The 14595-nt window shown below is 36.3% G+C and overlaps 1 protein-coding gene across 1 annotated transcript in view; it reads right to left on the reverse strand.

Moving 5' to 3' along the window:
* Window positions 1-14595, reverse strand: part of SHOC1 (shortage in chiasmata 1) — a 54420-nt gene that overhangs the window by 3055 nt on the left and 36770 nt on the right. Inside the window, exons 17-26 of the mRNA XM_059834269.1 lie at window positions 11016-11088; window positions 9509-9578; window positions 8756-8940; window positions 8132-8237; window positions 6237-6348; window positions 5122-5243; window positions 4045-4138; window positions 2937-3068; window positions 1463-1612; window positions 190-340 (exon numbers count right to left, since the gene is read on the reverse strand). Of these exons, the coding sequence (XP_059690252.1) occupies window positions 190-340; window positions 1463-1612; window positions 2937-3068; window positions 4045-4138; window positions 5122-5243; window positions 6237-6348; window positions 8132-8237; window positions 8756-8940; window positions 9509-9578; window positions 11016-11088 (1195 nt within the window). The remainder of the gene's footprint in view (window positions 1-189; window positions 341-1462; window positions 1613-2936; window positions 3069-4044; window positions 4139-5121; window positions 5244-6236; window positions 6349-8131; window positions 8238-8755; window positions 8941-9508; window positions 9579-11015; window positions 11089-14595) is intronic.

Below are 14595 nucleotides of genomic sequence, written 5' to 3' on the forward strand. Positions count from 1 at the left end.
ATTTCTCTACATTTTACAGAAAACCAAGATGCCATTGAGCATTTCGATTACGGTCTGCCTCCTCAGAATAACTGACCTTTCCATGATTAGAAGATAAAGATTCTAATACACTCAGATTTTCACTTGGTTTCAAAGGAGACACATTTTCCAAGTAATTCAAGATATTACCTGTGTTGTTTTGTGCGTTACCAAGCAGCTCTAAAGACTGATGATTTTGTTTACAATCTGGATAGAATGAGTTTAAGTTATTCCCATTTTCTGGGGGTGATGCACTTTTCACTGCTGTTTCTAGTGGAGCTGCAGCATTTAGGCTGTACGAAGATGTTATGTCACTAAAATGCTGAAACAAAAGAAAAAAAGATACTTGAGGTGTGTTTATAGTACATGTCTACACTGTCAAATATGAAAAGTTAAACCAATTGTTAGGATTCTAATATGTATAATTTTTTGTTTACTGGAAAGAAAAAAAAAGACCAATACAGGAGATGCATGTACAGTAGACAATGTGCCACCTGTCTTAAATCTATAAACGGGGTAAGTAATAGCCTGTCTCTTGAAACACAGGAAAATCAATACCTTAATATACTTTATTCTCTTTCATTAGTCCAGGACTGTTGGAAGTAGTGTCTGCAATGGATTGGCGCATATCACACATCATAGAGGAATTAAACTGATGACATCTTTTTCTGTTTTTCAGTCAGTAAAGATGGGTTTACACATATGCGGTTATTACAATAACATGCACAAGTTGATATTCAGTGCCCAAATATCTGTTCACTTGCTCTTTCACCTTAACTGAATGCTTCTGATTTGTCGTCCCATTTTTTTGACTGATAAAAGCTGTGCATTTTTTATGTAATTGGCTGACTATAATCAGTCTATAATTTTCCCAGACTTGGCCCAACTGGAACAGTAGGAGCACACAATTCTAACTGCTGAGTGGACACTTTAGTCAATGGAATTCTTCATCTTAAGCTCCAGGGCTCTTTCAAATGCTTAGTACTATGAATTTATAAGTGGTGGGTTAATTGTTGTGTAAGAAGATGGAAGGAAGGGAGGAAAGGGAGGAAAGGGAGGAAAGGGAGGAAAGGGAGGAAAGGGAGGAGGGAGCAGGGGAATGACAAAAGTCACAGAAATACTTAACGGGAAAACATTTCTTATACTAGAGAAACATACAAGTTTGTATGCTGATACAATATTTGATATGATGAAGCTTGAAGAGGAACCTGATCAAATTAGTATTTTTCCAGTTGAGGAAATGTGCTAATCATCTTCACACGAACATAATGGCGACTTGACAAAATCTGCTGAGAATTAGCAGACCCAACATTTAGATATGCTTTAGCATATCATTCATTTTTAAATGATACCAGCAAACGTGCATGTAGCTTCAGATAAAAAACCCACTGTGTTACAACAGTGCAAAAAGATTGATCTAATACATAAATTAATCTTGGCCAACCTTTAAAACTTTTTTTGGAACCTCTGGCAGAAGTTCCTGAAGTTGATCAAAGCTTGCAAGAAACAACCTGTTCAGCGAAGATCCCTTCCTTAACATAAACTGAGCAACCAGAGGGTTGATACATGGAAAAGTAAGCAGGCATTTCTCTGTCTGGAAATGGAAATTATTTTGTTAGATTGATATCTGACAAACTTTTTTTTCCCTTTGTGATTCTACAGAATGACATCCCTATGAACAGGTCATACAGTATATCATAGAAATAGAGCTTTCAAACAGTGCATTTTTATAGCCCCATTAAAAGTTTGGGGTTTTTTTACTACATATGTAACAGTGTATCATTTTTGCAAAAGAGTAAGTTCTGCATAATAGTTTGATAAAAAGCAAGCACAATCTAAAGATGTTTCTAGTCTGAAGGATGAAACGAGTGAATCACGTAACTTTGATTTGAAAACGCATTACCAGCTTTACCGTTTATTCTCCCTTTTGAAGACAATTACCTAAGTCAAGATAAACTGACAAAGCTAGTTTTGTTTTACAAAAGTTACATTTGTAAACAGCAATGAGACAGATGCCAAAAGCAGGAGTTGCTAGCGAAAGGCTGAATGTGACACAGAGGGCAGCAAGTTGAGGGCTGCAGTATTTTAAGAATGTCAGCTTCCAGTTCCTGACTTTCATAAAGCTCTGCACTCAACAGATGCCAGGATCTAATACCTTTAACAGAGACAAAATACAATCAATGACTCCTCTCCGTTTTTTACCAGTATCCTTAATCTCTAAATTGGAAAACCTATAATCCAACATCCCACACTTGAAAGGCCATGCCAATACCTGTTTTGAAATGCTTCTGAATTTTGCAAAAGCCAAAAAGGATCTTGGCTTTACAAGAGTTCAAAGCTTCCACATAAAATGAACAAATCCATATGTTTAATTTGAAAACCTTAATATACAAGTTAAAGAACAGCATTTATTTGACTATGATTGATGGACCTGTTCCAGCATTTAGTGTAAATATCCAATATCAACTAGCGCATGAGAAGCGAAAAAAATTTCTACTATCTTGTATTAAAGCAAGTCTGTAAGCAACACCATTGACTTCAGTAATGGATCAGCACTGATGAATTTGGCTTCCTGCCCAAGTGAGCCATTGTATGTTTATCTTTTACAATTTGGATAGTTTTTTAAACTTAGTGCCTAGAACTGTAGAACTGTATGCATTGGCCAGTGGACGTGGAGGACAAACTTCTCTACTCATTAATTGTGAAAGTATGGGGGAAGTCCAAGTTACACCTAATTGTACTGGCAAGGATGATGGAAGCATAATATATATATTTGTGCATATATATAAAAAATCTGTGTGTGTGTGTATACATAATTTTAATAATATATTTTAAGAGAACAACAAAAAAAGCCTAGAACTTTATAAGCCTGAGAATCAGGAAGAAAACAGTGTAATTTAATGGAAAGATATGCAAACCTCAGACGGCAAGACAGAAAGCCAGGATTTGTCCAACCACTCATGAGGACTGATATTAGATGCTATCAAAATGTTGTCAGCAACCTGGCGAATTACTGGTGCTGTCTCTTCAATCCCTGGCATAAGAACTACCTAAAAGTGATACGTAATATTTTTGGTTAAAACTTATACTAAGGAATGTCTTAATTTGCTACAGAAGTTAAATGGGAAAGCTTAAAGCTAACCCTGAACACAACAGCTGGTAATGTGGAGTAATTAGACCTGATCCACGCTTATCATGCAGAGGAACTCCAACTTCTGACCACTAGCCTGGCTGCAAATTACACTCCTTATTTATGCAAATCCTATGTAGGTGAAATTAGTTTACCCTATTGGTCTTTTATATGTGATCAAGTTTATGGGTATAATATGAGTTCCTAATAAAACAGGTAATTCTGAGATGCTTAATGTAGTTTAAGAAGACGTGTAACACTTTGAAGGTGTAAGTAATTTCCACATGAACTACACTGCTAAGCACGTGGAATGAAAAAAGCTTTTCCCCTCTTTAACCTTAACCAGATAAGTTTGAAACAAATTTTAATATGCAAGTAAGTAAAAAATTGCCTAAAAAGATGTTACTTCATGCAGAAGAAATAAGTTACAGACATCAACTTGGTAAGCCGAATGAAAGTTTTGCCCCATTTTTTAATGTTGATTATTCTAGTTACTGCATTTTCTGATTTATAATGAAAAAAGTTAATTTATCTTGCCACATAAAAAAAAATGCAAACTAGCTTACAGCAGAGAAAATGACACTTTCTTTTCTTCTGCTACATTAATAACATAATAATAATCTGAAACTTCAAATTAAGACATAAGCAGGATTAATACACTTTCTAATAATTTATAAAATTAAAGTTACAATCTCATTTCTGATCTGATTCAACTTGTGCTGGAGTCAACACAGTCTTTTCACTGACTTCAGCAGCACTGAATTAAGCTCCTTCCTCTTATTTTAATAATTTGGAGCTATTTTATGTTTTTGATGTAGAATGCATTATTGATTAAGCACTTTAGAAATATCATACAGTGAAGATTAAAACAGAAAGGTTGTTACCAGAAAAATTACCTTTACTTCAAAGTCTTCTGACTTCTGTGTAAGTTCAATTAGAGCGGCGTAAATTAAGACAAGGTTAAGCAGTGTATCTCCCTTGAGACTGTACCTATAAAATAGTTTCACTGGACCGTTAATATTAAATGTGCATATGTAATAATTCCAAAACTTTTCTTCCATGTGTTAATAAATGTCTGTTTCATTTCCTGGAATTCAGAATACTAGTACAGTTTGAGCATTTATTGTGAAAGGAAAACCAGGACACATTAAGTGACTGAGTGCTGAAGGATGCACTGTGAGGAACAAAATGGAGTCAGCTCCCAGCAAAGCAAGCCTGGCCTGAAGCAAAAGGATTGGATCAGGGTCAGTCACTGGAGAAAAATCATGCAGAGAGGGAAGGTGATGCATGGAAAATTTACCACTTGCTCAGAGAAACATCTCACAATAGGTAATAAAGGACATAATAGGTAATAAAGGAATGCTTATGAACTGTATCAACAACAGCTGTGCTTCCATAGCAAAGGAGAACTACTGATGGATTTGAAAAACACTTGAAGAATGTCTCCTTGTTGCAAATGATATACAGTGATGTTAACACAGTAATTCATAACTGCCTATTTGTAGGGGTTAATTTATTTCAAACAGTTATAAAGAAAAGCTCCAGTGGTTAATATCCTTAGTCTTGTGAAATTTCTGGGCCTGTTGATTTGAAATATACCTCATGTTAGTATTACCTGCATCAAATTCTGTTATTTTGTAACAACAACTGCTTTATCTCTTGTGTAAGACTAAAAAGATTGTAACACATGAAAAACATCTTTGCTAACTCTTTTTTGGGTCTCCGGTGATAACTGTTAGTTTTATCATTTCACTGAATTTTTCAGTAAGAGCATGACAACACTGTAACTGAGTGAAATGTCCAAAGCATACTAGCAATACGAGCTTACAATATTCATATTGTTCTAAGAGAAATGTGTTCCTACAGAGAAACTCAAAGAACAAAGACTTTTAGCTTGTTCTAATAAGCAGCTTCCTTTAGTAGTTAAGTTTGTTTTAAAAATACCAAGATAACAAAAGAATTTCGTAACTTACTCTAAACTCAGTCTTTCTCTGGAATAGAAAACAATCCAACAGCACGTATATTGGAGCGATAACGCCATCAGCTTTGATATTACATTGTCACAGGATTTCTCATAATTTAGTTCTTCCATACTCTGTCATAAAATTAATATAAAAAGTAAAAACTAAATAAATATATTACCATGCCTGTCACAAGCTTTTAATGTGCATCGTTGTATTATGCAGAAGTTAGATCAAACATAAATACAGCTAAGTAATATAGGTATTAAAGACACATTTGGGAGTCAGGAAAACTAGGTTGTATTCCCAACTTTTATCTTGTTTGACCTTTAAACTGATTCACTGTTTCATGCCTCTTTTTCCCTCCTGTAAAAAGGAAACACTGCTACTAACTTTTCAGGATGTTCTTAAGATTTTTGAGAACTTTAATAATGCAAAATACTGTTATAAACCTCTGATGTACTTACTTAACCTATACAAATCGTATTATACCTACACTGAGTATGTAAAGTACAACATCGCTAATTGCAGTAGACATTCCTACATGCTACTGCAAATGCTATCTGTATTGTGCCTGCAATGCTAATTGATTATTTTATTCTTTATCTATCTTTCAGTAGCAGTTCTTCTACTTGTACAGTCATCTGTCTTGCTGCATACCAGAATTTAAGTATTATGCTATCATCTAAACTATTACTTTTTATTAAAAGTAGGACAAATTATTCTCTAGACTAATTCAGATAACTATCTGAAATGGGAGGAATTAACATGCACACTGGGAAAAGAATATAATCACAGATACATTTAATTGGTTATTACAATATTCCTTTATACAACCCTATTTTCAAGTATGCATCCTTTAACTTTATTAAATAGTAACCAATCTCAGGTCAAATGTTACAATTCTGTGAAGAAATGTAGGTACAGACCTGAGAACATTTTACACTAGTCAAACTGGCACAGACAGAATTTTGGAGTTAATGAATTTAGAAATAATTTGTATCGTGAGACAATGCATGAATTAAGTATGATTATGAGGAAGAAAAGATACGTTAGAAGACTGCAGATATGGCTTAGAAGTGAGCCAACGCATAACAGAATTTGGACGTACTAGTTTCATTTTGTACCTGCAAAAAGATAGCAGTACATTCATCTATTGTCAACACAACATATCGATCTGTACTTCCAAAGAGCCTTAAAGAGTAACTAGTGCTTCTTTCAATAAAGGTAATGCTGTACCTGAAGAAGTAAAATTATTTTATTAAATCTCAGTTAAGTAAAATAATAAGATTTTCTTAAAGGAAATTAATAACATCATACATTTCTTAATACAATTTTTTAAATTACACAGTCTTTTCATACCTTGATCTTTCTCAAACGCTCAAGTTCACTTTAAGACACATTCGAAGAATACACATCAATGTAGCAGTGATTTGATGAAACATTACTGGATTAATTCAATTATATTGCTAACCACACCGAATATGACCTTGATATACAGCCTTCGAGTTTACAAAAAAAAGATGTAAAGAAGAAAAAAAAGAAACTAAGGTAGATAAACCAAGAAAATACACTCAGATACTCCTTTTCAGTAATTATATGTATATTGCATTTCTTTTCTTCCTTTTATGATTGTGCAGCACAGGGAAAGCAAACTGAGTGAAAACTCCCTGACTGCCATTTGTATGATCGTAAATTTCTCTGAGTGAACGAGAACTGCCAGCAGCACAGCCTCCTGTTACCAGCTCTGTTAGCAAAGACTCGCTGAACAAACATCACGTGCTTAGCACTTTCAGGGAGTCTTGGCTGACTAAGGGGGGAAGTTGAGAGGAGACAATCATCACACTACTTGGCTTCATCCCTAGGAAACACAAGAGACCTAAACCCGAATCTGCCAGCAGTAAGTCCTCTAGAAACTTGTATGGACAGTGTGTTCAGACATTAACACAAAGTGAACTATAAGCTTTTTGAAACTATGTACCTCTTTGCTCACCTATTTAATTACTTCATCAGTGCTAAAAGGAGCTGGTGAGAAAGTACCAAAAAGCATTCCTGGCTTTTCAGCTTACGGCTGGGCTGAACAGAGAATTTGAACAGGTCGGACTTTAAAAGTGCACGTAAAATTAAATGTTCAAATTTTAAATGTCAAACATATAGGGTTTTTTTTCCTATTGAACTATTAGACATAGCTCAAAAATGGCTTCACAGCTGACTTGAGGATACAGCAAGGATAAAAAACTGGCACGTCTCTTCAGCAACATGGTGAAATCAACCATTTCTATCTCTGGCACTATGTTTAAAAGATACTGTCCCCTAATTCTTTCCTTTTTTTTCTCCCCATGATAAAAGTTATTTTTATCAGGTATTTATTATTGTGAAAGCAAAATGCAAGAACATTATGTCAAAGAAAATAATGCATATGTGCAATGATTTACAAACATAAAAATTTTTGTACAGGTTAAAGAGTATTCAAAATTAAGTGAATATTGGATCTGAACTTTACAAATAAAGTAGGTTTTTTTTTTTAACTTCGCCTCTCCCAAAAGCTGTGATGCATTAGAAAATGAGACTGTTCTAGTGTTGTTTGGTTTGGCCTTTTTAGCATACCTCCAGCACTTAAAAACCATAAAATCCAGAAGCAATTTTTATGAAGAGTTAAATACAAAGTCTTCCAAGCACCAAGAAGTACTAAAGCAAAAAATGTTTTGGGTAACATTATGATTTTCAGGGAAAAGTAGACAATTAAAAAACTTGTTTTGATTAAAAGTGCCAGCTCATTACTAAAATAAACAAATCGACCAATTCCATTCTGGTTGACATCTGTGTGAATCTATAGAATTAAGCTATCAACTTCAGCAGAAAAATTATCTTCTTGTCTCTTAAAATGCTAATAGTGTAACTGCAGTAATGTACCTGATAGCCAAGTAGATGGCTGCTACATGATATAGTAGGACATGGAGTATACATGTCCTGGAAAACTGAAAAAATTGTCAGTAAGATTAAATAGGTTATTTTCACTCACTTGGATTCCAAAAGCTGAAGAATATCTGGCATATTAAGAAGACCTTCAGTTGTCAGAAATACATATGGAATCTGTACCTCCAGAAGAAAGGAACCACAGTGATTCCCTGAAACATTTTGTATATGTAAGATAACAGTTTCACAAGCACAAAACTAAAGATACATTTAGGTATTTAAATAGACATATCTTTTAAAAATGCAGCTTTTATTCATCCCCATTAAAATGCTTCCATCATGTGCTTTTTAAAAAAAATTAAACTCTTCTGAATCTCTTTGAAATTAAGCTTTAATTTACATTCCTTTAGATCTACAGCAAGATTTCCTTAGGATGAGGAAGGGTGGATACAGCTTGTGGTAACTGTAAACAACCTGTGAACTATGCACAAGTCTTTTATCAACCAAAATTTACTACTACATCCTGGCCAAAATTAAGCTCACACCCTAAGAAAAACACCTTCCTATCTTGCTGTATAGATAAACCAGCTCTGTTTGCTTAGCTTTAGCTTTCATAATTTATTACTTATTCTCTTCCACAGGCACATGAATGTAGCATTTTAGGGAACAGAAAATGCTTTCCTTTCATATGCCAGCCCAATTGTTTACTACAATTCTGGAAAGCACTTACCCATTTGTATTGTTTCAGGGAGCGTGGTTTTAAAAGTCATGTAAGTAACATCCAGATTTTTGCACAGATTTTTCCAGCAAGAGTTTTCAGAATAATCGTATTCCATTACTAATGAGAAGTGTGTCCAAGGGAAGTCAGCTCCAATTTGCTGATTATGTACAATAACACAGGAATATCTACTAAGGCTTAAAAACCCAACAAAATATTAATAAAATTAAGTTCAGGTAGAATAACTCTCAGAAAAAAATAAACACATTTTCACTTTGAAGAATTATCACTGTTTAGAAAGTATTTACCCTTCCTGAATTTAAAACTGTAATTTCTTTAAAAAATAATATAAAAATAAAAAGCTGTGCTTCCTCCCCTCCAATTATCTACTTGAAGTATTCGTATTTTCCTGCAATGTCATAATTTCTCTTATGCCCTCTCCCCACCTTTTTCGAAAACATGCAAAACAAACACGTTTTTCTACACATTTTTCTAAACAAGTTTTTCTAAAACATGCAAAACAAAATAAAAAGTTAAAACCATGCAATTGCATGATTTCTGCAAGTTCCTCTGAGGCTCACAACTAAGCATTTTATTACAGTGTGGACAAAATTCTCCCCTCACAGAATGAAGCTGTAGATCCATATTCTGAAATTTTTACTCCAGACTGGAAAGTCCCATGGAAATGAACAAAAGTAACAAAAGTTTCACTGACGTTAGTCCTGAGTAAAGACTTTGTTATCAAAAATCAAGAATTTAACTTACTTGCTTATGATATCTTTATAACCTAAAAAGGTTCCTTTTTTCTCAGAATTCAAATCCATAGCTTTTAAACCTGCATAAGAAGAATTAAAGCCTTAATCAAACAAATGAGCCTCTGTGGATATGAATCAATGCACAGCAGTAAGCAGCAAGTGTGGAAAAACACAAGATATTAAAATTTTATGTATTACATTGTTTGACTTGATGAAATCCTACACAAATTCAGTTTGTATTATGCTGGTGAGTATAATGATTCAGAAACTCAATTTTTGAACCCAAGGAAGAAGTAATGAGAACAAGTTTCATGCCTCACAAACTCACAACGTGATTACCTTAAAATGAAAAATTAAAGGCTAGTGCAAAAGGAAGCATCTTTGTCCCTTTATCATTTAAATTCCTTTATGCTTTCCGTACACTTCAAGTTTTACAGGTATGACTGGAAGATGTAGCTAAAAAGGAATATTTGTATAACACAAATGCCTCTCTTCAAAAGTTTATTTCGTTGGATTGACCTGAGTTTGCAACCAAGTCTTAAGATCTTAAAACAAACAAAGTACTTTTCATTAAATATTATTATTAGTGAAAGCATTGTAAACATGCCTCCTTCCTTTCAAAACATTCTAAAAGACAGGCTTTCTTCTTTTAAGAGCACAGAAAATTTAACTTTATTTTTAAAGGCAAAAGAACAATACAATACCTGACACTGCTGGTAAGATTCAAGCAAGAAGGAGTTAGAAAAATGGGTTTTAAAAAACAATACGAAAGGAATCAGTGGCTTGCTCTAAACATAAGTACAGGCTCAAATAACAATCTTCCTGAAACATGTTTGTTTTACCAGCTGAACCTGCAATGTTGAACAACCTTGTATGAAAACTACTCACAGGTAAAATGATTAATTGATGAAAGTGTTGCTTGTATCAGTGGAGGACTGGGATATTGGAAACAGTATTTTTTTTTCCTTAATAGACTGCTACAGCTTATGCTTACATATTTAGCAAATTAGCAAACAAGGTCAGCAACAGATGGCTAACAGAAATCATTATCTGTACCTAACTACTCATTTAAGGTTTTATGCTAGGGAGTTTAGTTAAGACTTGTAAATTCTAACTGCTCTTAGTAAGCTTGCAAGGAAGAAAACTTGTGACCACCGATCAGCTAAAAATAATGAGACAATTTGACCAAGACAACAGATGCAATTATAATTAGGCAATGGGCTGCCCACATCTCCTTTGTGTTCTGTTAAATAAATCTTTGACTTGACAGATGAACTATCATTCTCTCACAACAGAAAACATCATACCAGAACTCTTAATTAGGGGAAAATAAATTTACAAGAAAGAAAAAAGGCTGATGGAAAAGTTAGGAAACAGAGAACACTGAGAAAACTATATAGAAAGATTCCTGATGAGGAGAAAAGGGAGTAACGCCTCAAAATGCATACAAACTGGAATGCAGCACAGAATAACAGCCACGTTTTCTTTCAAAAATACACATAAAAAGAATTATTTACCTTCTACTCTAGATAAAGCGTGAATGAGGGCAGCTTTTTCTCTTTTAGAATCCATCCTTGTTATGATTAGTATCTGGAAGAAGACAAGTAAAAAGAAACTCTAGTACTGTAAAAAAATTGTTCTTTCAGCCTGCATACATCTTTCTCCTTTGCACAGAAAGCACCAGATTGACTAAGCAGGTGGCAAAAATGGAAACCGCGGAGTTTTCCAGAATGACAATCATAGAATATCTCAAATTGGAGGGGACCCGTAAGGATCATCGAGGCCAACTCCCTGCTCCTCACAGGACTACCTAAAACTAACCCATATGACTAAGAGCGTCATCCAGACTCTCCTTGAACTCTGACAGGCTTGGTGCCCTGACCACTTCCCTGGGGAGCCTGTTCCAGTGACTGACCACCCTCTCAGGGAAGAACATTCTCCTAATGTCCAATCTGAACTTCCCCTGACACAGCTTCATTCCCTTTCCTTGCATCCTATTGCTGGTCACAAGAGAGATATCAGCATCTCTCCTTCCGCTGCCCCCCTTGAGGAAGTTGCAGACTGTGATGAGGTCACCCCTCAGCCTTCTCTTCTCCAAGCTGAACAAACCAAGTGACCTCAGCTGCTCCTCCTAAGTCTTGATCTCGAGGCCTTTCACCATCTTGGTCGCCCTCCTCTGGACACACTCTCAATAGTTTGACCTCCTGCTTATACTGAGGCACCCAAACCAGCACACAGTACTTGAGGTGGGGCTGCACCAGTGCAGTGTAGAGTGGGACAACTGCCTCCCTCGACTGGCTAGCTATGCTGTGCTTGATGCACCCCAGGACACGGCTGGCCCTTTTGGCTGCCAGGGCACACTGTTGACTCATACTCAACCTGCTGTCAACCCAACCTCCCACATCTCTTTCTGCAGGGCTGCTCTCCAGCCTCTCATTCCTCAATTTGTACATATACACAGGATTACCCCGTCCCAGGTGGAGAATCCAGCACTTGCTCTTGTTAAATTTCATATAGTTGGTGATTGCCCAGCTCTCTAGGCTATCCAGATCGTTCTGTAAGCTCTCTCTACCCTCGAGGGAGTCCATACCGCCTCCTGATTTCATATCATCGGCAAACTCACTTAATGTACATTGAACTCCTGTGTCCAGATCATTTATAAAAACATTAAAGAGCACTGGCCCTAAAATTGGGCCCTGGGGAACTCCACTGGTGACTGGCCACCAACCTGATGTAACCCCATTTACTATAACTTTTTGAGCCTGTCCCATCACCCAATTGTTCACCCAGCATATTACGGACTTGTTTAGCTGTGTGCTGGACATTTTATGCAGAAGGATACTGTGAGAGGCACTATCAAAAGCTTTGCTAAAATCCAAACCCACCACATCTACTGGCTTCCCTTGGTCAGCTACATGGGTGACCTTGTCATAAAAGGAAATTAAGTCTGTTAAGCAGGACGTTTCCCTTGTGAACCCATGCTGGCTATAACCAATGACTGCATTGTCTCTCAAGTGTTTTTCAATAACTCCCAGAGTGACCTTTTCCATAATTTTACCAGGCACTGAAGTGAGACTGACAGGCCTGTAATTACCAAGGTCTTCCTTCTTGCCCTTCTTGAAAATTGGGACATTTGCCAACTTCCAGTAGACTGGGACCTCTCCAGATTCCCAAAACCATTGAAAAATAATGGAAAAAGGTCCCGCGATGACATTGGCCAGTCTTTTCAGCACCCTGGGATGAATCCCATCAGACCCCATAGATTTATGCATATGCAGCTGGAGCAGCAAACCTCAAACAAGTTCAGGGTTGGCTGGAAGTTTATCATCCCCCCAGGCATGGTCTTCCAGCATAGGGTTCCAGGGGTCCCAGGGCCCATCACCAGTGTTGAAGACAGAGGCGAAGAAGGCATTAAATGTCTCTGCTTTGTCTAAGTCCCTATCTGAGGTGACCAACCTTGTCAAGCAACAGACCAATGTTATCTCTGATTCTCCTTTTGCTGTTAACATATTTAAAAAAGCCCTTTTTGTTGTCCTTCACAGTGCTGGACAGCTTGAACTCTAATTGAGCTTTGGCTGCATGAATTTTCTCCCTACAGTGGCGAACAGCACCTCTGTAGTCCTCCTGCGTCGCCTGTCCTTGCTTCCTATGTTCATACACTTTCCTTTTCCACCTAAGTTATAGAAGAAGATACCTGCTCAGCCAAGCTGGTCTTCTGCCCTGCTTGCTTGACTTCTGACACTTTGGAATTGCCTGCTCCTGCACTCATAAGAGATGGTTCTTAAAAAGTGACCAGCATTCATGGACCCCAATACCTTCAAAAGCCAGGGGGACTTTAGTAACTAGCTCCTTCAGCAGCCCGAAGTCTGCTCTCCCCATAACCAGGGTCGAAGCTTTTGCTGGCTGTTTTCCTCCTATCACCAACGACTCGAAACTTAGGTGTATGTGTGCATTATTACAAGAGTTGGGGACACAATATTATAGAAGACATCAGTATTGAAATTCAGTTTTATGAACAAAGCTGTTCTAGAAGAAAACTTAAAATGGAATATTTGATTAAAAGTAAAAATACTATTTAAAGATGCTATCTAAAGACATGATACCACATTATTACTGTTGCACTAGACAGATTATTACTGCCGCATTAGAGGCATTATCCCTATGGAGGCAAAACTTAAACTGAAGATACTCAGAATTCAGCCTGCAAGATGGTGATGTTCTGGAGGGAGGTTCTAGATGTACTGCTGAACTAATTAGAAAGATTTTCCATACCATAGATGGAGTACACTGAAGTGTTCCTGCCAGAGATTGCTTAGCTCTGAGACTCATCAAATACTGCTTAAGATGAAAATGCTGAAAAGGATTCGAATCTACCAAACTGACATAGTTTTAAAAAAGAACCACTACCAGGAAAGGTGTTTACCTTGTCCACCATTTCAACTGAAACAAACTGAATTTGTGCTATAATCAAAGTATGTAAAGAAAATATACACACATACAGGATTTATACCATACTTTCAAACAGGATGATCTCTGAACCTTTATGCCATTGTGTGGACACTTTTCATGGTGCACACAAGATTTTTAAGGAGGCATATAGCATTGTCTAACTCTTAAGACTTACAGATGCAAGATAATTATATATGTAAATATTAATAGTGTGTTAGATATTGTCAGAAAAGAACTTCTGAATATCGGTCAGCCTGACAAGGTTAAGGCAGATTTCCATTTCCATATATCAGTGCACGGAACAGCCACTTGACAACCCACTGGCTCCCTTCAAAGCAGTTTTGGACAACTGCATTTTAAAATGCAGACGTGCTTTTTCACACACCATACGACAGCATCCTCATTACATGTTGTGAGCTAGACGATATTTTTAGTCATATTCTATCTAATCATGGGTACAAAAGATAATGAAACAAAGAGTAAAGTTCAGTTTATTCTATTCCATCAGCAACTTCTTGCTTACAAAGGAAATGTCCCATTATAATCCTGCATCAATAACAATTTTGGCTAATAAAAGGATAACCAGATTATCATTTTTCACATCATATTAACTGATGCTAATGTGACGTGATAGAACACGAAATGGCT

Source organism: Gavia stellata, chromosome Z (genome assembly GCF_030936135.1).
Source record: "Gavia stellata isolate bGavSte3 chromosome Z, bGavSte3.hap2, whole genome shotgun sequence".
Classification (NCBI taxonomy): Eukaryota; Metazoa; Chordata; class Aves; order Gaviiformes; family Gaviidae; genus Gavia; species Gavia stellata.